We start from the raw sequence: 25,671 nt of genomic DNA on the forward strand, positions 1-25,671 counted from the left end.
ACACGTTTACACGCGTGGACTTTTCAGCTTGTAGTTTGATAATGGCATGATCACATTTTCACTTAATAATTTTTATGCATGAATTTATTTATTTTTTTTTTTAGATCTGATTGATTTTCATGTCTTTTTTCTTATTATTATTTATATTATTCATATAATTTTAATTATTAATTTGTATTCTTATTTTTACCTGTGATTTTTCTAAAAAAAAAAAAAATCAACTGATTTTTTACACCTGATTTCTTTTTTGCATTATTTTTTTGTGTATAATTCATTCTCATCAGATTTTTATACCTACTTCAGTTTCAAATGTGATTTTTACACTTTACATTTTATTTTTTTACACAATTAATTTTTTCACACAATTTATTTTTTTCACATGATTTGTTTTACACCTAATTCCTCTTGTGTGATTTTTATTTTGCCTTTTTTTTTAAATGTGATTCTTACACTTAATTATTTTCATTTAAATTTTTTTTTACATGATTAATTTTTTTCACACCTAACTCCTTTTGCGTGTGATTTTTTTGTGCATAATTTATTTTTTATGTGATTCTTACACCTGCTCCAATTTCAAATGCAATCCTTACACAAAAAAAAATTACATTATTTTCTTACACTTGATTCCTTTTGCGCATGATTTTTTAAAATATATAATTCATTTTTAAAATATATATTTTTTTCCCCGTGGCTTACATCTGCTTCAGGTTCAAATGAAATTCTTAGACTTAATTATTTTTACATGTGAATTTTTATACTACAATTTTTTTTCATATGATTTTTTTACACCTGATTTCTTTTGTGCATGATTTTTTGTGCATAATTATTTTTTTACATGATTCTTACACTTGCATCAGGTTCAAATGCAATTTTTAAACTTATATTTTTACATGTAAATGTAAAACGCAACTTTTAAAAAGATTTTATTTATTATTCTTTATCTGATAATTTTTTTATGTTTGGATTTTATACCTGATTTATTTATCACTTGTAAGTTTACACCTAAATAATTTATTACATGATTTTTACCTATTTGTTTCATTTTTTTTACTTGTAACACCAAATTTATCGTGAGTTTTTAAAAAGATGTATTTTTTATGCATGATTCTTACGTCTCATATATTTGTTTCATATTCATGTTTACACTTGATTAATTTTTTCACATATAATTTTTACACTTCATTCATACAATAGGTGTAATCCGATTTATTTTTCACAATTTTTTTAGACCTGATAAATTTTTCAAGTGATTGTTATACCTGATTCGTTCTTACTCCTTTGATTCATTTCCTCACATGTACCTTTACAACAGAAGTTTTCTTTCATGATATTTTTTAAACAATTATTTTATTTTTTTTTTACATGTAACTTCTTCTGAAATGTGTGATTTGACTACAACAGTGGACATACTACATGCCTATTATTGAGTTTTAAAAGAGTCCACTAGCTATAACACTTTCTGGAACTGAGGTTGTTAGTTTTCCACTCCTCCCTCAGTGGAGAGGTTCATCTCCTCCCATATCATGTTTTGACCACTACCTTCTCATCCACCATTTTAAATTTTAGCTTCTTTCACCTTTTACAGCATAGCCGATGCAAGTTTTTTTTTTTTTTTTTTTTTTCCGAAGCAGTCTGCTTCTCTGGAAACGTCAAGTACTATTCTTCATTTTTACGACATCCAGGATATTCTGGCCTTAAATTCTTTCTGTCAGTCCTGAGCAGCTTTACAATTAACCAATGGAGTTCAGCGAGTTCCAAGCTGCCTTGACTAGACCTGAATTAAATTAGGTGTGTGCAATAAATGTTTGCTTTAAACTCTATCATTTTTCTCGTGTACACCTTGTGATCTTTGCACCTCTTCCTTGAAACTGGACCTTTGTTCTTCTATTTATGATAGTCATAATCATAGCCATGGTTTTTATTCAAGTCAAAACAGCTTGGGAAAAACGATATCTAGCATAGACTTAGGACTTCTTTGTGACTAAATCCAAAGAATTGGTGATATACCTTTCCAGGTCAAGTATACATTTCAGTCCTAATGCTTGTGCTGGTGTAAATGTTTTTTAAGTTGAGTCTGACGCTGTTCTTTTCATTATCGTAGACGAAAGCAAGCCAAGACATCTAATTGCACAGTGATTACAAAGTACAACGAGCTTAATGTTTAACACTTTTTTTTCATCTTGGCATACAGAGCCTTTTACATTTGTCACTTACTTGGATGTGTAATTTTTTTGTCTTTTGTCTCCACCTGTTGACCAACCAGGAATACATTTAACCTTGTTTAAAGTGCACTTTCCTCACGTACACTATACGTGCTTGTGTGTTTGCCTGTGTGCCAGGCCATAGAGATTAAATAAAAAAAATCCGCATGAAAACAACTGGCAAGTGTGAAAAACAACTGGCAACTGATCGATTTATATCGCATGGAGTTTGCATGTTCTCACGGTGCTTGGTGGGTTTCCTCCGGGTACTCCGTTTTCCTCCCACAGTCCAAAGACATGTAGGTTAGGTTGATTGGCCTTCCCAAATTGCCCGTAGTGTGTAAATGAGTGTATGTGTGTGTGCCCTGCGACCCTGCCTCGTGCCCTAGGCCTCCTGAGATAGGCTCCAGGTGCCGCGACCCTGAATACAGGACAGATGTTTCCATTCCATTCGATGAACAGAAGTTTTAATATGAACAGATTGCGAATAATTTTTAGACTCCCTCTCATATTTACACATAACTTTACTGAAACGTGGTTCCATTTGCATCACCAAAACAGCTCTGACCACTCGAGGCACAAAGACCTCTGAAGGTGTGCTGTGGATGGATGCACCAGGATGCTAGCGGTAGATCCTTTCCAGGGTGAGGCCGCCATGAATCAGACTTGTGTTGTTAGTGTGTTAGCGTTATGGCTGTACAGGAAATACACAAATAGTAAGACTGAAGTAAATTAATCAAGCTTACACACTTATTATTAACCTGAACTTTATTTCATTAAAATGTTTTCTTACTTCCATCATTCATAAAAGAACTAAACAAGACAGGAAGTCAATTATGGGCCTGAATTTAGTTTCCATCATAATGAATAAATCAGAAAAATGCATAGCAGAACATCTTACACACGCACAAAACAAACAAAAACAAACAAACGAACAAAAAACAGATATACAAGATGCATGCCAAATACCTGCTCATATTTCCAGAGAAAGAGAAATCAGACCAAAAAAGAAGAAGAAAAAAAGAACATAAAATAAACATGTAAAATGTACTAATATCCCAGTTAGGAAATAGTGATATCATGAAGTGTGCGTAGAATTTACCCGGATAACAATTTACACTGGACAGGACACAAAGCGTAAACATTTTTTAGTCACATTTATCTTACCTTGCATTCATACCAAATATGACATTTTACAAGAAAAAACACCTTGCTGAACATACATTATACATTTTACCATGCACACGTGATCTGAATTCTATCGTGTCAGTCAGATTTTTCCTTTACATTTCTGTAGGAAATTGTATTTGGTTGACACAATGACAATCACTTTAGTTGCAGAGTTTAATGAAGACAGAAATGTAACAAATGTCAGATATATTCAGGTTTTTCCTCTTAGCTCCTAATATTCAAATGTTTCAGGGTGGATTTTCCTTTAAAAGTCACACCCAAAACACACAAATTGTTTGGCATCATCACTCACATATCGGTTTTAGCAGAGAAAACTGGTCTTTGTTGAGTCTAATGTCTAACAAGTTAAAATCTAAAAAAAAACTAACCCTACACAAGCTAATCCCTCTAAAGCAAAAAAACATTGCTTAGGGAAGCAGACTTTTCTCTAAAGTACCAGTTTCATACAAAAGAGAAAAAAAAATAAAATACAGCTATACTAGCACACACCAGTGGATGTCAAATCACTTAAACAACTAGGCGAGAACTGGAGAACACCATGTCCTGTAGATTTTCCTGCTTTAACACACCCACTTCAACTTAGTGATCAGACTCGACCTCTCAGCTAAAGAGCTAGTTCCTTATTAGATGGTTCATCTCTCACAGATTTATTTATCAGGACCGAGACAGAGCTTGGCGCAAAGGCACAGATTTTTGGACACACCGGTCATGCTTTGTACTGGGGTCTTGTACTGGTGTCTGGACCATGATACCGGTCGTGTCAGGATCAGGGCTTTAGAGCAGAATATCACTCAGCCAAGTACGGATTAATAATCTCAAGAAAAGGCTGTTTAGCTGAATCAGGTGTGTTAGAGTGTGAAACAAAATTGATGTATACAGAAAAGGGGGATCTCCAGAGTTCTGACACTTTTAATAACCATACAGGATTTCACTCAGTGTGTGTGTGTTGTGTTATTATTTCAACACCATGGCACATATTACACTGCAAATAGCATGCTGTTTATCTCGTCCTCAATTTACAACTTATCTTCTATCATCCTAAGGATTGGAGACTGGGTTGTGTCCCATACAGACACACACACACTTCATGTACAGATGCACACACACTCCATCTCTATGACTAAACAAAGCCTACAGGAAGACAGATCCTATGCTCAAGGATGAGAAATGCTGCAAAAAGCGACACTGGATCGCCAGAAAAGAAAAATGCTCTAGCTCCATCAGTTGAGTGAAGCGGTGAAGTAAATGGTTGAATAAAATAAAAAGGACGAGGAACTGGGTTTGAAAACAAATACGAACAAATTAAAACCCATTTTTGTTTGACCGTGAAATTCAAACCACACATCCTTTTAAGTTCCTCAAAGGCCTGTGACTAAAAGCGCAAAAGTCGTATTATTTACTTTTAAAGAGTCTTAACATAATGTGCATAAAGTATACTCGTCACAAGGATGTGTTACGTTATAACAGATACGTAGTAAAGTGATGGATACAGTATTGAATAGGTGACCGTGTGACCCAAATCAGTCTCAAGAGAAGTCCAAGTTTACGCCAAGGATTTGGATGACTTGGTGATCCTTTGCTCATGATTCTTGAGGAGTTGGGATTTAAATGAGAAAATGTAAAAGCAGTTCGTTTAGCTCTTCTACCAGTTGTATCCGGCAGGAGGGGACTTGTCATCTTTGTTGCTCTCCAGAGAGAACGGAGGGATGCGCACGTCGAAGTGCGAGCCGTCGGTCCTCTCTATCCGGAACGTCCCCCTGTGGGACAAACCACAATTATACACCAATAAGCCTTATACAGGTAGAAAACATGTCTGCAGTATAAAAAAAAAAAAAAAAAAAAAAGTTGATTGTGATGTAAAGTCTATGTCTAAATATAGTTGAATTAATCTTATAAGCCAGAATTCTATGTTCTGCAGCAAGAAAGTGTAAAAGATTTAAGGTAATAAATTCAGGAAATTTATTCAATTAAGTTGAGCTAAGAATTTAAGTAATTCTCTAATGTGCAACCTGGCTAACTATTGGCTTTCTTCAAGCAATGAGAAACATTAAAATATCAGCCTTTATTTGTCACACATACATTACTGCACAGTGAAATTCTTTATTCTTTGCATATCCCAGCTTAAGTTAGTAGGCGAGGGTCAGAGCACAGGGTCAGCCATTTTATGCTCCTGGAGCAGACAGGGTTAAGAGCCTTGCTCAAGGGCCCAACAGCGGCAACCTGGCGGAGCTGGGGCTCGAACCGTCAATCTTCCGATCAGTAACTCGGAGCCTTAACACACTGAGCCACCGCAGCCCACAATAAAAATAATTGAAGCATTAAAATAACTAAAGTTGGGTTAAGAACTGTCTAATGCAGTGCCAAACCATCAACTTCAATGAATGTATGTGGTCGGAAAGAGATCGTGAATAATTGATGAAAAACTGAGGTCGCTTAAATGCTGGGTGAAGTTGTATGATTAAACAAACTGACAGTAAAAATCACAGCTATTTAATAGCTTTTCACACACACAATGTTATAAAAACTCAGAAATTTTAAACAAAACATGAATCAATATTTTGTGTAAAAACCAAGGGCAGCAGTTTGCTAGCGAGCTAAACTTTCTGAGGTCATGTGTTTTGATGTGTCCAGATTGACCCTACTCCAGAGTGATAACGCATCAGGGTAAGAAGCGAAGCGCATGAAGCAATGCACCATCATGCATAGTGTCCACTGTACAAGCCTCTGGAGACAGTGTTATGATCTGGGGTTGCTTCAGTAGGTCAGGTCTATAGTAGGCTCAGCAACATTATGTGGCAATAAAATGAAGTCAGCTGACGACCTGAATGTACTGAATGACCAGGTTATCACATCTATGGAGTTTTTCCTTGTTTAAAGACAACCATAATCCAAGACATGTATTTTTGAAAGAGGAATAATTTTCACACAAGTTAGCCACCAACACTGTGCCATAATCAAAGCTCAGCATGGTTAAATTAAAGTAGTGTGCATTACGGTTTTTGTCCAGGTAATAATAATAAAAATATAATAAATCACCACTGCTAAACATTTATTAAAATACTCTATAGAACCTCTGACTTGTGACCAACATTACTGCTAGAGCTGCTGTTACATTAAATTAACCAGCACCTTCTGACCAACCAGAACATTGTATTATACAACAGCTGATTGTGCTCCACTATTTTAAGCATTTAAAAGTGCTTATTTTATTTCATTCCATTATATTTTGGAACATTATCAGCAAAAACGGTTACTGAAACATTCGAACAAGTGACACCAATGTCACCGGAAACACCTTTAGCAGAAACACACAAATTGGTGCGAACTAGCAAGCCAGATAGCTGCGGGCTATAACGTGAGTGCGGCTTCTTCGGGGATCATTTCTGCAACGGAGCAAAAATAGACATACCATTTATCCATAGTTTGTCTGAAATGTCACTTAATATTATGGCTATTTCTTGTTTACACAACTGTCATACGAGTGCAGCATCACATTGGGAACTCACTCTCTGTTTTTGTCCCCCTGATGATGATTACAAATATTATTCTCCAGAACAGGATCAGACCAATAAATAATGATGTTTCCTCCAAAATGGATCTCACTGGACAAACCAAAGGATCCAATTGCCGACAATATGACAATGAAGAGTTTGTATAAAAGGTCAATGCAATTTTAGTGGACTACAAGGGTAATCAAATTCATCAGCTTTTCCACTGGCAACTTCAAGTACTGTACAAGGAGTACCTGATCCCTGGAAATGCTGAAAGTGGTAACCAACATCATAAAATAACATGATCAGCTAGTTTATTAACCAAATGTATTAGGATTATCCTTGTCTAAACAAGGTTTATTTTCTTAGGATTCTTAGCGCTAACATAATTGCATGTTGTACAATAGAGTTATATGTCCCTTTGTGCTGCAGTTTATTTGGCTTGTTTTTGCACATGAGCATGGTCCATGGTGATTCGCACATGCTAATTAATCTGACTTATAAACACCGCTCTGCTGTCGATCAGTGCCCATGTGTGGTGATGCAGGCAGTAGGAGTCAGACATTGCAGCTTGTGCTATACTGAATTAATATAAATATAGCAACACAAAAAAATTAAAGCCAGTAAGGAGTATTTTTTTCTCTTGTTGAATCTACTTCTGGCAACAAATCGCAGGTTACATGTTTGTGCACCTTTTTTTTCCACATAAATTAGGCTAAGAATAAAGAACAAACTGTGTAAGCTGATCAAAAACCTAAGAGTAAAGCCATAAACATGACAATATAAATACATTAAGCCTAAAAAAAAAAAAAACCCACAAAAGTCCTTGTCTAACCATAGTAATTTTACTGTTTGTCCTTTTAAAATAATACATTTCCTTAGATTGCACTCAACATTCAACAACGGTAAATGATTCATAAATCAACCTAATCAGTGCACAGCTGTAAATTATACCACACTGAAAGGCCAGACTTACAAATATAATCATAGATTCAAATTTTGAATAACAATGCCATCACAAATATATTTTCATGAAGTATTTCCAAACATTAATGCAAAATCAAAACGCAAATAACAGGCTTGAAAGAAAGAACCACTAAAAAAAGGATTTGTGAAGGAAACTGTACCCGTTCCCATATTTATACAAAAACATGTAATAATTTTAATCACCAAAAATGATGTAATTATCCGTCTTAACTGGTGTGAAGAAGCATCACATATTTAGTGAAGCCTTATCTTAAAAAAACTTTACAATTCATCACACCTTTACTGTACCATCTACATTCTGCATTGTTGTGCTTTACTGGAAAACAAAAACAAATTGATTGTTCTTGGACGTTCTACTTTAGTTCAATAGTGTTTAACACTCAACTTTTAAAAGCTCATTAGCACAGATCTAAAAGATGCAAAGTGCAGGCAGGTTTGTAAAGTCAAGTGCATGAGAGAGTGAGAAGTGCTAGAGTAAAAGCAGACTGAGGCTTAAGAACAGATCCAGTGAAGGACTTTAAAGAAAGACTCTACAAAAAAATAGCTGGACAAGTCATTACGGGGCACAATAACGTCATACGTTAGTGTTAAGTTAAAAAACACAAAAGTTGTTTTAGGTAACCTTTATAATAGTCAGGGCTAGAATGTGAGCTCAGATCTAGATTTAACACTCTTTAACCAAAATAAATATTAAAGAATTACTTAATAAAATGGGCTCTTTTTTTTCTACAATTAATCCTTTAAATTTGAAAGTATGTCTTTTTCAACTTTAAATACTGACCAAAAACCCCTAATAAATAAATTAATTAATAAAGGAGCTTGTAAGTGATTTGAAGTGATGAAGAATTTTCTTTCTTAATAGTTCTCAATTAAAGTTATTACTCATATTAATACTTTTTTTGAATTATTTTCTTAGTGTTTAAGCTCCTTCTCACACAACGTGCAAGGTTAAACTGAAGTTTAGTGATGTCATTGTATTTTGTTATTATCATTATATGGATTAGTCTTGCTAGGCAAAATAGAGCTGCACAGATAAGTAGTGGGACAGGGGCTTGTTGCTGAAGATGCAGGACGGGAGGACGGGCTGAGCTTGGCAGGGGTTGGGACGAGCACACCAAGGCAAGGCTCTGAGCACTTAAGCCAGTGAGGAGAAGGGGCCGGGCAGGAAGCTGTTGGGCATATCATCCTTCTTGCTTTCGAGAGAGAAGGGAGGGATGCGCACATCGAAGAATGTGCCGTTGGGCCTCTCGAACCGGTAGGAGCCCCTAGAGGGGGGCAAAGACACAAGAGGACGCACTGTCAGAGACCTGACGCCTCGGCTCCCAATGGCTCGCCAGACAAACCAGAAGGGTACATAATCAAAAGCAAACTATGACCTGATAGAGACATACAATATTCAGAAAAAAACACTAACCTCAAACTACAACTGTTGTATAGACTTTAAATATCTTTTGAATATGTGTATGCTCTAGATTTTTTTTTATACACCCAATACGTGAATCCGTGTACTTGTCACACACATCATGAAAGACATAAAAAGGTTTTGCGTCATGCACACTCTTTACTTGTTAAATTGTGATGTTTAAAGTGTGCGACAATAAAAGCTGAAGAACCTCAGACAGTTTTTTATTCTTCACATGAAACCATGACCTAAAGTCAAAGCTAAACTCCCAAATACTAGTTGCTAAATTAACATTATTTGCATCTGTAGAACTTCATTGGCCAACACTAAATGCGGCATTAAACTTAACAAACAGACAGACCAAACAAAAAAGAAAACATCCATAATATGAGGATGTTTTCAGTTAACTAACCTAACCAGTCAATTTTATTTTATTTGTACAGAGCTTTTAACAATAAACATTGTCACGGAGCAGCTTTCCAGAGATCAAATTAAGACATCCAGTACTGTGCAAAAGTCGTGCTGTAAATTTAAGGACGATTTTATTTATTAGGAGAAAAAAAACTGTCCAAAACTATCTGGCCATATGTAAAAAAAAAAAGTAATTGCCCCTACCCTTTTTGCTAAATCATGAATGATCTGTAATTAACCACATTTTTGGAAAGCTGATTTAAATCTCACTTGGCACCACCAGCTCTGATTAATGCCAGACATGTTGAATCATGAAATCACTTAAATAGACAATGTCTGACAAAGTGACGCAAACTAAAACATCTCATATCATGCTGTGATCGTAAAAAAAAAAAAAAAAAAAAAAAAAAAAATCACAGATGAGGAACAAGGTAACAGTCTGCAAAGGGTTACAAAGGCACATCTAAGGCTTTGTGACACCAGTGTCACCAGTGAGAGCCATTATCCACAAGAGGAGAAAACTGTAGTGAACCTTTCCAGAAGTGACCAGCTTACCAAACTTACTCCAAGAACACAATGACAAAGCTCATAAAAGAGCCCAGAACATCATCTAAAGAACTGCAGGCCTCACTTGTTTCAGGTAAGGTCAGTGTTCAAGATTCAAAGATAAGAAAGAGCAAAAATGGCATCCATGGGAGAGTTACAAGGCAAAAACTGTCCAAGTACTGAAGACGCAAAGCAGCGACAAACCATCACACTAAACGGTATAAAATTAGCCTACAGCAACGTAAAAAACTGGTGGAGAGCACGCCAAAACGCATGAAGGCTGTCATTGCAAATTGGGGATATTGCACCAAATACTGATTTCTTAATGTTATTTTGCCGAAGCATTAACACAATTTGTTTACAAATTGTTTGCATTTTGTTTTATTTAAGTTATTAAAGCTCTGCAAATAATGTATGAGCTTATGATGTTATTTTGACGTTTTCAACGTAATTTCCTTTAAATATACACTAAATAACATTAGTTAAATGGTTTTCTCTTAATTTAGGAGAAATATTGTTAGCAGTTAACAATAAATGAAACAAAACTGTTCATCTCACCAATTCATGCATCTGTAAAGAAAGGGGAAAAAACAACAACAATGCTGCAGTGGTCTCTTATTTTTTTTTCCAGAGCTGTACATCATGATGATACTGGGGTGCCGATTTGATTTGTATTGCAATCCATCCAGTATCACGATTTCATAAATATCCCGATATTTATACATGATTTACCACACAACAAATATCTGACTTGTATGTGAATACATTTTATTCTTAAATCTCTATCAAGTAAAAAAGATGATGCACAGACCTTGAAACCTGAACCTGCTTTAAATGTTTGTTGAGAACTTACAGCACTACTTGTTGCGCGAACCGACTCATCTCACACACATTAAATGCAGTGCTATCATATAATTATTTAAGAATAGAGAAAGAATAAAAACTATTTACATCATTCCTGTAACCCTTCAATTACAACTATAACTACAGATAACATCTAGAAATGAATTGTAAAACAAGCCGTAATGATTACTCCATTCTAATCATCCTCATGCAGTGGAAGACTTTGACGTTTCGCACGTGAACGTAACACTCACCACATATGTCCGCTCGGGGCCTGTAGTGAGACGTGACTGCTGTACTGAAACGCTGGCTGCTCTTTGGACAATACAGGCTCCTGTTACACAAACACACAAAGCAACACACAGAGTTTACCTCATGCCCATGATTTACATATTATTTACAGATTTGTATGATTTAATATGCATGCTTTTTTTCTTTACATCAGAACAAAAAATATATGTTCAAACAATGTAATGAATACAAACATAGAGCCAAGAGGACTTTTTTTTTTTTTTATCCAAACACTAAAATAGCACACTTGTATCAACAGGTCTGTTGATGTTTTAATATCTTATCACCCCCTAAATCTAAAGAAAAAAAAAAAAAAGGATGTTAAAGCAGGATTCACTGAGAGTAGAGCCCTCCGACTGCATGTTATATAACAAGCTGGCAGCTCAGCGAGTGTGTTGCTGTGTTATACATTCCTAAATGATCCTTCTAGGGGAAAAGTTACTGGGGAAAAGGTGAAGAAACAGAATGAGCCGTCAGAGCTTCTGCATTGAGCCGATTACTGCAATGCTTTATTTTATTATAAAAGTTTTTTTTATTATTTCTTTTTGGCGAATTACTTTTTCATTGACTACTCATTAATTGTAAACAGAAAAAACAATACAGCAGTAATGCTTCAGGAATGAGAAGAGAGAAAAAGTAAAAAATAAATAAATATGATAAATAAACACATAGAAGAAAAAGGGGCCAACAAAGGGTTAACAGTTAAACAGATGGCTTTAATTAACATACCAAAACTATTCACTTCATTAAATCTTCAACAAAATATACAACAGCTGTGCAGTTACTAACTGTAGGAGATGTACAGTACAATGCTGTAAAAAAGTATTTGCCCCCATTCTGTCCAAAATTCCTTCTCAGCGATGTGAAAGACTCACTGCCAGTTATAACAACCGCTTGAGGGGAGTTATTGGGTTTAAGGGTAATTACTCCGCCGCCGCCCAATGAGGCCTCTCTCATCTTTTTAAGTGGGAGAACTTGCACAATTGGTGGCTGACTAAATACTTTTTTGCCCCATTGTATCACCAGTGTGATGGACTGGCATCCACATGAACAAACTAAAACTCTCCCTCATCTCCCCTCTGGTATTTGTTTAACCGGTTAAACAAATTCTCTCTTCCAGTGCCACAATCTCTAGTTCAAATCCTCAGGCATTAAATCTGCACAAGATTCAAGTGGTTTAAAATAAACTTGTATTAAAGTTTGACTCTGCACATGCACACAATGCTAAAGGGATGATAAAAAGATTTTTCTCAGTGCAGAAATGGTGCACAAGTTTCAAGCACTTATCTTGTCTGGCACATGATATCTGATCAGATTTTCGTTCCTTATTTTGTTTTTGTCAAATCCCACTCACTTCTGCATACATTTCGATCACATAGGCTGAAGATTTGCTAGTGATGCTGTGATTGACAGGTGAGAGAGTAACTACGACATCCTTCCCATCCAGAGAACACGGCCAACGTTGCTCATTTGGCTGTGCCGTCCTCAGGATCACCTGACGTCGGGCATTTTAACTATTTTAAGAAATGTTTGTCTGTCTTTTGTTTTATGTACTCACCCGGCCCACCACTCCTCTTCCTCTGACCGTCTCCAGTGTTCCTGAAAGGCTGAAGATCCTCCAGTGTCGTTCCCTGAGCTGCACCACCTCGTTGCCCATGTTCTCTAGACGGATGCAGTAGCGCCACTGGTTCAGAGAAACAAACGCATTTGTATAAACATATAAATGTTTACATTTACATTTAAACATGTAAATAATATTGTTGCAAGACTTTAAGGACTAACTATTAGTTTATCAAAGTAATAGTTTGATAAATTTGATGTAGAATAGCTTTAGATCATCTTTAGACTTACCCAGTAAACGTGAGAATTCTGTGCTTCCTGTCAGAAAAAAAAAAGGTTTACACGGGCATCAACTGACCTTGCTAGAGGTAGACTAACAATATCAACGTTACAACACTAACACTAGGATATCACATGGTGCTGATAAAATTGCTGTCCATTTCTTGCTCTCTGCACATTTTAGCCACAGAAAAACAAGTCGTCATGTCATTGTGCAATAAAAAATATCTGAAGTGCACACAGTCTGTTAAATATACAGTGAAACCTCGGATTGCGAGTAACGTGGTTTGCGAGTGTTCTTAGTGCGTGTCTCTTACTGGTATAATCAACATCCATGTACTGTTCAATATAACACCGTGGCGACTTTTGTGTGTAAAACATTTTATTTTGTGTCTGTATGCGTGCGTGTACAGCACGCGTGATCAATAAAGCAAAAGCACATCTCTTTAGAGAGGTTAAAAATCTATTTTCTCTCTCTGCTCAAGGCTTAGCCTGCTCTTTGTCTGTGTGCGCGTCATTGGACACCGTGCCCCGAAGTGCAGGTTAATTTGTTTCATTTTTACTTTACAGCAGTGATTCCGTTAGTGTGTCGCTCAATCAAGTGTCAGAGAGATTACTTGTTTAATTTTTTTGATAAAACAGTGTTTCCGTTGTGTGCGTGTCTAAAAAGAGTGGAGAAAGGGTAACTGTGTAAGATGAGAAGGGGGGGGGGGGCGCTCCTTACTTTAGCTTCACACACATACACAACGCCTGCGCACACAAACGGAAACACTTATCTGTTGAGTTTTTTTTTTTTTTTTTTTAAAGGTAAAGTGCAGGTTAAATTATTTATTTTTTTTACTTAATATTTTTGTGTTAATTTTTTTTATGTATTAATTTTTTTGGGCTGTGGAACGAATAATTTGTGTTTCGATTATTTCTCATGGGAAACTTTAATTTAGTTTGCAAGTGTTTTGGAATACGAGCCCGCTTCTGGAACGAATTATGCTCGTAATCCAAGGTTCCACTGTACTCAATTACGTAAACATAAGAATATGTATACTATATTGTGCAAGGAGAAAGTGACAGCTCTTATCGAGGAGAGTGGGCGTGTAAATGTTTTAAACAACATATGGTTGTTTTCTGGATGCTAGATGGCAGTTAGTAATAAATGTCTTTCTAAAGTAGTTCAGAGTCTAAAGTACAGTCTTACCCTCATGCCCATGTAGAAAGGGATGACGGTCACTCTGATGTTCTCTGTAGTCTCTCTGTGGACATCGGACAGCTCTAGCCACGGATGGTTCTTCTCCTGCCATGCACGCAGTGTGTCTCTCGCTACAAATGGAGGCACTAACGGAACGATGAGAAATATAAAACATTTTAGGAATTAAGTTAGTTACATATTTACAAAAAACAAAACAAAAAAACAGCGTTTTAAAACATATCTGGGTGGAGTCATAACAGTAAACCTAACCAGACATTGGAGACTTTATTTTATTTTTATTTGGTTTAATTCAATAGCATTTAATTTTACCTCCTGATTTCTTTCTTTAAGTCTTACTTATTCCCTATGGTACTTCTGTTCAGGGTCATAGGTGGCTGTCCCAGTGCAATTACAGCACAAGCACACACATACCACGGGGAACGTGGAAATAGCAATTTGCCCAATATGCATGTTTGTACTGTGGGAAGAAACCAGAATACCCACAGAAAACCCACCCGGGAGGGGAAGAACACGCAAACAGCATGTACACAGAGCTGAATCACGAATCGACCCTGAAGGCGTAAGACCACAGTGCTAATCACTACACCACTGTGCCATCTGATTTATTTCAAGCAACTTTTTTTTTACACAGGTTTTGGAGCATTAAAAAAAAACTACTACAAGTGTACAACACTAAAATGCTATGCCTTTTTTCTTTTCAATCTTCCACTCCATACTCCAGTCCAGTAGGTGGCGGTACCCATAATCTCAAAAAAAGCATTTGCATAAGAAGAAAAGCAGATTCTATTTCTTGTGACTTGTAAACAGACTCACTTGCTTAAATAATTATGAGTGCAGTAAATAGTGGCCCACGCTGGTAACTTATGTTCAAAAGGGTCAAGATCAGAGTCAAAAAAAAAAAAAAAGGAAAAAAAGACTAAACGTAATGCCATGCTAAATACCTTTAGATGGGTTGAACATGAGGAACCTCTCAAACAGCTCATGCTGAATAGGCACCTGATCTGTAGAATTATACGGCAGAATATCCTCATGGCTTACATAGTCTAGACCTAAAAACAAAAAAAAACAAAAAAAAAAAAAAAAAAAAACCACAGCAGCACAAAATTAGACAGAGACATATCACAGGCTAATCAGAAAGACACTGAGCTCACAGAAATGTGTTTATATAAAACTGTACGTCCTGCACAATGTTTACATTTACACATTACAGAACTCTTGAATGTAACTGGTCTGAAGATGTTGGATCTTTATTTTCTGCTTTGCGACAATGACAATTGTTAAAAATGCTATACAGTGGAACCTCGGATTATGAGCATAATTCGTTCTGGAAGTGGGCTCATATTCCAAAACACTCGTATATCAAAGCACATTTTTCCATAAGAAATTATGGAAATTAAAATTATTAATTCCACAGCGCAAAAAAAAATAATAGATAAAAATAATTAACACAAAATATAAAGTAAAAATAAAACAAATTAACCTGCATGTTACCTTAAAAAAAAGTAAAAATAAATCCCGACCAATAAGTGTTTCCATTTATGCGCACAGGCGCTGTGTGTGTGTTTTTCTCTCTCCTGCGCTATGTGTGCGCGAGCGTAATTTGAGCGTAATGTGTGCGCAAGCGTAATTTGACACCGTGCCGGTTGTGTGTGAGTGAAGCACCCCCTCTCTGTTTCACACACACACACAAACATTTACATTTAGGCATTTGGCAGACGCTCTTATCCAGAGCGACTTACAAAAAGTGCTTTAATGTTTACAACATTGGATACATACTTACACTGGGTTAACTAGGTTAATAACTAAGTACCATTAGTCCAACACATCTGAGAAGAGTTTTTTTTTTTTTTTTTTTTTCTGGGGGGGGGTGTTAGTCCAAGTACTGGAGAAACAGATGCGTCTTGAGTCGTCGTTTAAAGATAGTCAAAGTCTCTGATGTACGGACATCTAGCGGAAGTTCATTCCACCACCTAGGTGCTAGAACAGAAAAGAGCCTGGATGAATGCCGCCCTCGATCCCTGAGAGATGGTGGGATGAGGCGAGCAGTGCTGGAGGATCGGAGGGAACGTGGTGCAGTGCGTGGTGTAATTAGCGCAGAGAGGTAGGTGGGTGCTGGGCCATTTTTGGCTTTGTAGGCAAGCATCAGTGTTTTGAATTTGATGCGGGCAGCTACAGGAAGCCAGTGCAGGGAGCGGAGGAGACACATTAAAGGCGAGAGAGAGTGTGTGTGAACCAACACGAAGTCAAATTATGCGCACACATATAACACACTCTGCAGCGCAAGAAAAAGAAAAACACACACACAACACACACACTCAAACACTGACACATATTAAAGGCGTAAGAGAAAGGGAGCGTGTTTGTGTGTGTGTGTGTGTGTGTGTGTGTGTGTGGGTGTGTGTGTGTGTGTGTGTGTGTGTGTGAGAGAACCGGCGGTGTCAAATTATGCACGCACACACATAACACACACACTCTGCAGCGCAAGAGAAAGAAACACACACAAATTGATTATACCAGTAAGAGACGAGCACTAAGATCCAGCAGGGGAGATGAATACCCGCAGCGCCAGAGAGAGAAAAACTGTTGGCTGAGTTGTGATGACGCGACGCTCGGTGTCAAAACAAGAAGCGCATGGTTAATACATGATACTCGGAGCTCGTAAAACAGTAAAAAACATTTTTAAGTCAAAATTTATTAAAAATCTTTGCTCGTCTTTCGGAACACTTGTAAACCGCGTTACTCGTAATCCGAGGTTCCACTGTACAAATAAATTTTAATTTAAAAAATTGAATTGAATTAACTATGCTTCTGTTTTACTCCTTACATAATACACCTTTAACCAAAAAGTCTGTCGTCAAGAACAAGCCATGCTTGTTGAGGAAATAAAATAAAAAATCCAGTTATGTATGGATTCTTTTGTATCCATGTCCACTGATTTTGATTCTTTTTATTTTGTATAAAATTTAAATTTACATACAGTATGTACATATGCATTTGAAGTGGTAAAATGTTACTATTCCTCTATAATCCTACAGATAGTGCGCTATAAACCAGTCACAACTTGGCAGGCAGCAAAGTATTCTGTGTGGTAGGTTTATTTAGAATTGTGACAAAGTCTTAAAAAAAATGTATATACATACACATCATGATAATATCGTAATCATATTCCCATCACTACTGCACACGCATCATCGACATGCTCACCTGGAATGGCATACAGAGCCCTGCTGTCGTCATGATTGGCTAGAAATGTGACTGCTTCTGTCTGTGATCTCTGTGACTGTCAACAGAAGTGTATTTAATTAGGAATAGACAGGGCTAAGAACATTGCAAAAAGTACCGTACATGACTGAAACCCTAAACGCCTGATTGTCATGCAACAGAGGTGTGTATAATGATGAAGTGTGTGTACTCACTATGTGTGGACAGTCTCTGGTGTCAATGAGGACTTGATAATACGTGTGTGTTTTTCCCTTCACCTCCTTTGACCCGTGTGCTCCTGGAGTCTCTGGCTTACTGCAGTAATACAACACAATATGTTAGTACAAAAGGTACAACAGCTAAAATAACCTGTGTTCACAAACCATAGCTGATTTCATTTATGATTTGAGCTTATGCTGTCAGCTTGGGACTGTACACAATGTTCCCACTGCCGTGCTGCTGTTAATAGATCTCAACGGAGGGAAAACAAACAAAAGGAACACTACTTATTCTCACTCCACTAAAACATCTGACACCTTTAAAACTTCAGCATCATGTGATACTGTGTCCCGAACCAAATAAACAAATTTCTCAAATCATTTACCGTCACTTTATATCGTCAGGGAGCATTAAGAGGCTACTTATTACTGTTTATTGTTTGAACTTTAGAAACCTCTACCATCTACTAAAAGGTCTGTTTTAAAATTTCCTAGGGAAGAAAATCTGAACATACAGTGATTAATTTTTATTATAAGACAAACCTCATGCCGAAAACATGTTTTTAAAGATATACTCAAGCAATTCGTATAACATGACCAAGCTCCTAAAACAAGTGTTCTATATATATATAAAAAAAATAAACAAGTCTTTCTATCAAACTCCAAACATTTATGAAAGTCACATGACTAGGGCTCTTTACAATAACTGAGGAAATACACATGGCTGAAAGAAAAAAAAGGGTTTTAAAAAATACTTCATGCAAACTTATATGAATTAATAATCAGCTAATTTTTATGCACAGTCACAGTTTTATGCACATTTTGCATATCTTGTTCAGTCTCAAAAGACATTTGTGTCATATTTCATGTGCATGTATGTATGCATGCATGCGCGACAGACAAAGTGGGGAAACTGGAAGCTGGGCAGCTAACACGGGTAAGTGATGTACACCTATTAGCCACAACACTAACACCACTGCCAGGTGACCTGAATAGCAACGATTATGAATTACCTGCCATCAAACTGGTGACAAGATGATGAGCACTCAAGACTTACTCATGTCAACAAAGACCAAAAGCCAGCCCATCCTCTCCGATCCCACAGAAAAGGCACAAATAAAAAAATAAACAAAAACATTTTTAAATCACCACTAGCCAAAACAAAGTTATCAAAACACCTAATAGACCACAACAAGTCCAATCCACAGAGGCCACACCCTGTAGCCCATGGTGTTCCAGTTCAAGGGACCACAACACACTCCCAAAGATCTCGTGAAGTCACGCCCTAAGGGGGCAAAGCTGTCCGGGGTGACAAAGGGAGCCCAAAACCCAGGTGGAGTTAACATGAATGGTTTTAATATTATAGCTGATGTGTGTGTGTGAGAGAGAGAGAGAGTACTCCAAGTACAACTACCATAACAAAAGTCCACTAATTGCTCAGTCATAAAAGCACATTATCTTAGCTGACACAATAATAGTGATCATGTGATTCAAACAACGCACAGAAAAACAAAAACATACAAAATTTACGAACGTTGCACCAGTCAAACTCAACTCTCTACCAAACTTATCAATTTTCTCCGACACCCCAACCCACCTCAGCACCAAGGCAGCAGCAGATTGGCTTATATAATAACAGTGACTCCGCCTCTTAGCATGTACCACAAACAACAACCATGAGTAATTATTTTTTTATAATTTTTTCTCTATTATACATACATGAGACTCTGAAACCAACTTATGCCAGTTAAGCATTATTCTAGAAAAAAAAAGAAGCTATTTAGACAATACACAGATGGAAATAAACGCACCCCTCCTGTTAAAGAGGAAAAAAAGGACAACTGCGTGCAACTACCCTAGAGTGCTCCAGCCTCGGCTTCCTCTACCGCCTATTTGATGATTTACGCTGACGTACCGTCCCACAGGAACAGGAAGACACTCGAGTTCAGCACGACAATACAGATTAAAAAACAAAACATATGCAATGACTTCTACCAGGCAGTGTATGTGCTGTACGTGTACTGAAAGTAACACTGATGTAAAATGGAATGTGTATGTAGTATTAATGTGAACAATGTACACGTGGTGTGTGTTTGAAAATGCTGTGTGTATGTAGCAGTCATGTACAAGCTAAGCTGTTAGCTTCTTGGGTGTAATTAACATGTGTTAATTAATTGTGTGTGTGCATGCTGTTACTGACTGTGACTCAGTGTTTGTGTGTACTTTAAATACATTGTGTAATGTTTCATTTGCATTATGTAATAACCTTAAAAAGAAAAAAAACTTAAAACAGTAATTGACAATCATGTTATTTTCAGCAAATTTCACCCAGCCATAGCTGACGCATTATAAAAATAAAAGACATAAAATGTGATCGTACTAAAAAAAAAATATAATAATAAATAAATCTCCTCAAAGAATAAATACATTAAGTACAGGAGCGTGTAGAACATTTTCCTCACCTGTCAGATGCTGTAGGGGTGATGTCACGGTCATAAAGTCGAGCATGCCATGGAAACAGCACAATGCCTCTGTAGCCAAACACACTGTGCAGGAATAACTAAAACAACACAAAAACAAAACATTTAATTAAGAAAATTAATTATCTATTAATTGAAGATTACACAATGAATACCTCAGTTGCTTGTTTTACATCAAAATATAATAAATATAAAAAATAATTACACATTTTTTTCCATTCAGCTTTTGAATTAACTAATGCTACAATTTTTTTCTGCAGTCATGTTTGCCACGTTCACTAATCAGTCTTTAGTCCAAGCCCGTAATTTAATGTGAAGTTAAAATGTTAAACTCTTGTATTTGAAGGTAGTTTGTAGTGTTTTAATGTGTGGAATCGACCAGCAAGCATCAGGACCTTTCTAGTCGTTAGGGCGGTTTTACATCAGGGCCTCATGATTGCTTTCAAGAACATTTGACCCCCACAGTCTGGCCCATTTTGTGAGAATCAGTGAGAATACATTCGTTCCAGGCTCGGAAACTGTGCCCTAGTCCACTGGGAAAGGTTTTAAGAACAGTACAGCTTCCTCGTGCACTAATCAAACCAGGTATGGAAGCCAATAGTACCTGAGCACAGAAGTGGACCACTGTTTAGAACATGCGTCATCAGCTCCATCTGACTCTAGCTAATTAAGTATTAAGGCACACAAGAGCATTGCTCGACATTGTTCCAAAATCTGAATATTATAAGGTCTAGCCTAAAGTTTGACGTCCTTATTCTCATCTTCTCCTTGTATTTAATTGTCAGCTCCCAAAACAACTAGGTGCATACTGCCACATGCTGTCAGGGAGGATAATAATGTGAATGCTGATTAGCAAGGGAGTGAAGAGGAGAAGTAGTTGCTTCTGAACACAGTACGAATTAATCATGCCTAGTGTGAACGCATCCTCAGTTTTCAAAACCTGGAATCAGAGAATTGGTAAATTTTCGGATCGACCCCCAAAGCCTTTTATGGAAACTGAAAGGCAAAGGAGCAACGTGACATAAAAAAAATATATTGTGTGTACATTAAAGCAATAAATGTTAAAGTTTTATCAATTCACTACTTTTATGTTTCTGGTGCTGCAACTTGAGTCAAGATTTGATGTTATCTTACAGAGAACAGACCGGTGGGTAAACGCTTACCTGTCCTGTTTCATATTTGCCATTTTGCTTTGGTGCTTCAAACACTCCCACTGTCTCCAACACCTTCCCTTCTGCCCTGTTACTGACCAAAATGTAGAAGAGACACACAAGACCAAAGATACATTAGCAAATAAAAGGGATACACATACAGGTGGTACATTATACAGACAGGTAGGGGACAAAGGTTATTTTTTTAAAACACACTCAAAACATAAGCTGGGGATCAGAAATAATAAAAAATAATCTGAATTAAACCAACAAATTTCAATACTAATTATAAGGATAAAAAACATTTTTAATCTGCTTCAACATTATATTATTATAAGACCTGCTCCAGACCTTTGTTTTTGCATTATAAAAAATTATACAAATGATATCTAACCAGTCTGGTCAGAATGATTCCTAGGCTACGTTTACACTGTCAGTTAAATGTAACCCCTTTCAGATTTTTTGCTCATATGTGACACATATCGGATATGTTCTACGTCCGTGTAAACAGGAAAAAACGCATGCATTCCGATATTTCGAGATCGGTTTCAGGCCTCCTTCATATGTGGAAATAAATCAGATACAAATCAGATATGTGCTAATGCGATTGTCGGGTAAACGGACAGATCGGATTTCCTGAGGCATTGTGTTCTGTAACGTCATTAAAACTGCGACTTCTTCGCGGTTTAATGACGTAATGTTATTCTCCGGTGGAAGCGTGTGTGGAATTATAACATCGCAGGTGACATGGAAAAGGAAAAGCACCCAGCCCAAACCCCGCCCCCCCATTTTTAATGCTTATTAGGGCTAAATAACATTAAGAAATCAGTATTTGGTGAATGAAGCATATGCAGGCTAGCCAGGCTGCAATTATGAAATTTTTTTCTCCTCCTCCGTTTTAGGACCATGGTGACTTTTCGCGAACTTTGCAAATATCGCAGAGCGTCAAACATACTTCACCTTTGTCTATCTTGGCAAGTATGTAGCGCAAGAACCTCCCTTTAAGTATGCGCGATGTTTCAGATGGCATGGCAAGTGTAAACACGTGTATCCGATATTAGTCATGGTTAAAAGAACGAGTAAAAACAGACGGTCAAAAAAATCTGATATAGCCATCAAATCAGAATTAGGCATCGAGACCTGCAGTGTAAACATAGCCCTAGATAACTGACTACTGACTTTGTTTATTCATATGAACAAGTGCATGAGTTTCTGAGCGAAGCAACGTCAATGCATTTTTTATAACGTTACATTATTAAAAATTGGGTGTGTTAAAAAGCTTCCGAACTGCCATTTTATCCAAGATCTTTAAGCGAATGGATCTCACAAAGCATTCTTTACACATGCTTACACCAGTCGCAAAGCACCATGTTTTGAGGCCCGTAATTTAATCTGAAGTTAAATGTTAAACTCCTGTATTTGAAGTTAGTTTGTAGTGTTTAAATCCTGCTCTTAGTTTTTAAGTGAAAAAAAACCAAAAGGTTTAAAAACTGTTAAACTGAGAAAATAATCTTAAGAATTGTCAGCTTAAGAACTGTTATTTTGTACCACATTCACCTCAGCATCAACAATCGACCAAACCGAAAGCCAGCTAAGTTGCGCCTAGATCCGACAGCTGTTCAAAACCTGTTTGCGCCAGTGAAATACCAAGCAAAGCAAGATTTGGTGAAGCCATAGCACCATGGATCCCAAGAATATTATCAAAAACGGTAGCAAGAAGAAAAGGAAGCAGCCAGAGCCAAGAGGAGCTATTTTTAGTAAGGTTTATTGTCTATTTATTTCATATTCTACTTACATGCATTTTCTAAATGTCTTCATTTTTCAATTATGAGTGTTAAAAAAGGTACTTTTTAAGTGGCTGGAACGAGTATCTGAATATACATCATTTTCTGTAAAAAAAAATGTAAGGCTGCAACTAAAATCGATAAAAATCGATATACTAAAATCGCAAAAATCGATTACTAAAAGCACTGGCAAAGAATTTTAGAATCGATTTGTTGTGTTGCGCGTTGTTTAAACATTTATTTTTAAAAAAACTTTATTTAAGCGCGGAGCGGAGTGAACACACTCGGTCTCGCGCACTGATGCTAGAAGAGTTCGGCGCCTCATAGACAGGGCGGAGCAAAAAGAAATTAACACGAGTGGAGGTAGAGAAAAGATACAAGGCGAAGGCTGCTGTTTACTATAACACTGTGAACACGTGTATGCGCGCGTAAAACATTTTATTTTGTGTCTGTATGCATGTGTGTACAGCCCGCGTGTAAAGCAATAGCAAGTTTCATTAGAGACGTTAAAAATCCATGTTCTCTCTCTGCTCAAGGTTTAGGCTGCTCTTTGCCTGTTTATAGTCTGCTCCTACTTTCGCCTTCACAGACGCACACAAACACTGCTCTGTCGCGAAGGTAAATGCAAGTTTTTTTTTTTTTATTTATACTTTACAGCAGTGACTCCGTTAGTGTGTTTTTAAAAATTAAATTTGGTTTTGAAATACAAGCAGTTTCCGGCACGAATTATGCTCGTAATCCAAGGTTCTACTGCATACATTTGCCAGATGTGAAGCATACATGTCTATGTTTTTTGTATTCGTCAATTTTTATTTTATTTTATTATTATTATAACAGATCAAGGAACAACATGTTTGTGCACCTTCTCTGCAGAGCCATCATTAATGTGGGAACACAGAGTACCTCTCATCCCTCCCCCTGAGAGAGCTCGGCCAATCAGCATCACCCGGGGATCGAACCAGCGATCCCCGGATGATAGGGCGAGCACTTTACCACTGCGCCACTTTGTTGCTGGTTTATTTTTATCCGATTAATCGTAAAAATAATCGACATATTAATCGACTATTAAAATAATCGTTAGTTGCAGCCCTAGAAAAATGTATTTCGATATCTGAACTTTCGGCCTAAGAACTCACCTCTGGAACCACTATATCGCAATTTTAATCAAATCCACACCTAGGTATCATATCGGGAGGTGACTGTTTAACAATCACTGCAACTTCAACAGGGTCCTCAGTGTAGTGTATATAATGGAATAATCAAATATTTTAATAATACCCCCTTGGGGTAATAAAAGAGGATTACTTTTGTAACGTGCAGCCAAGTACGAGTTTTTACATGAAATTGTGAACATGATCAGGCTTGGATTGAACTTCATGTAACATTCATGTAAAGAATGTCATGGTCACTTTGTTGTTGCTCTTGTTTGCACATTTGCACGTGCACTTCATGTTGTCTATAAAACCTGTAGTTATACTTAGTTGGTTAGTTTTTGTTAATTTATGTTGTAATTTATGTTAGGTCTCTCTGTCCTGTCTCTACTAGCCAGCTAACTAGGCCTCTTGGTTAGCTAGTTTAGTGTCTCTGTTAATTTATGTTGTAAATTTATGTTGCATGTAGCACCTTGGTCCTGGAGGAACGTTGTTCCATATGGTTGTAATGACAATAAAGCCTACTTGAACTTGAAAAGAAAGCAATGGGCCCAGCTACACAAACACAATCTAGGGTACACAGCTGTTTGTTTGTTTTTTGCCTTGCCTTTAATCTAGCACTGGATCATACACACTTGCTTGCACAGCTCGCGTGACTGCTAACTCAGCTGACCTTAGCTGGCGCATTTAGCTACACGATTGCACAACCAAGCCAGCAGTGCTAGCTTAGCATAGCCACATGTCAACACCATGCTCTGTGTCTCCAAGTCTACAAAGCTAGCTGAAATATAAGCCCAAAGAAAAGCGTTGTACCTAGAGATTATACCGTATAACACGGTTATGTGCAATATCGCCTCATACCGTACTATACAGTATATAAAAGCAGCACGCCCAGTGCTGCAGTCTTTAACTAACTGCTGCAGACCTTAGCTCAGTGCTGCACTCTTCAGTACGGTAAGACGGGGTTGGCGTGGCTAACGCTAACTAGCACGCTAAGCTAAAGACGGAGCGACTTCTTACCGGGACGACATGAACCGTTTTTGTTGTGCATTCGGAAGCCCGCATGTGGAACACTGCAAACGACGTCGGTTCACTTCATGCCTGTTGAGCTCCACTGCCAGAACCCGTAGTGTGCGTTTATTACAAAACTTATTAACAGTAGACAAAATGCCCCAGCTCCGTAACGCACACGCCGCCATCTTTGTTTAGGATAGCCAGGCTGTTTCTTCTTCTTCGTCTTCTCCTTTTTCGAGTTTAATGGCTAAATAAGCTCTTTCGTG

General features: G+C 37.1%; 1 protein-coding gene across 3 annotated transcripts; it reads right to left on the reverse strand.

Moving 5' to 3' along the window:
• Positions 1 to 2,951: 2,951 nt before the first annotated feature.
• Positions 2,952 to 25,612, reverse strand: poldip2 (polymerase (DNA-directed), delta interacting protein 2). 3 transcript variants are annotated; one of them, XM_053485625.1, is made up of 11 exons: positions 25,412 to 25,612; positions 21,469 to 21,550; positions 20,288 to 20,385; positions 17,823 to 17,922; positions 17,611 to 17,686; positions 15,348 to 15,455; positions 14,395 to 14,531; positions 13,215 to 13,241; positions 12,922 to 13,047; positions 11,327 to 11,406; positions 2,952 to 5,149 (listed from the first exon to the last, which is right to left on the reverse strand). In XM_053485625.1, the coding sequence occupies exons 1-11, from the start codon at positions 25,588 to 25,590 to the stop codon at positions 5,035 to 5,037; spliced, it is 1,128 nt and encodes a 375-aa protein (XP_053341600.1). In that variant the 5' UTR covers positions 25,591 to 25,612; the 3' UTR covers positions 2,952 to 5,034. The 3 variants fall into 3 exon arrangements, with proteins under 3 accessions (XP_053341600.1, XP_053341598.1, XP_053341599.1); XM_053485623.1 differs by lacking the exon at positions 2,952 to 5,149 and adding an exon at positions 5,290 to 9,135; XM_053485624.1 differs by lacking the exon at positions 2,952 to 5,149 and adding an exon at positions 5,291 to 9,135 and having other exon boundaries at positions 21,469 to 21,544.
• Positions 25,613 to 25,671: the final 59 nt, after the last annotated feature.

Source organism: Clarias gariepinus, chromosome 24, assembly GCF_024256425.1.
Source record: "Clarias gariepinus isolate MV-2021 ecotype Netherlands chromosome 24, CGAR_prim_01v2, whole genome shotgun sequence".
Classification (NCBI taxonomy): Eukaryota; Metazoa; Chordata; class Actinopteri; order Siluriformes; family Clariidae; genus Clarias; species Clarias gariepinus.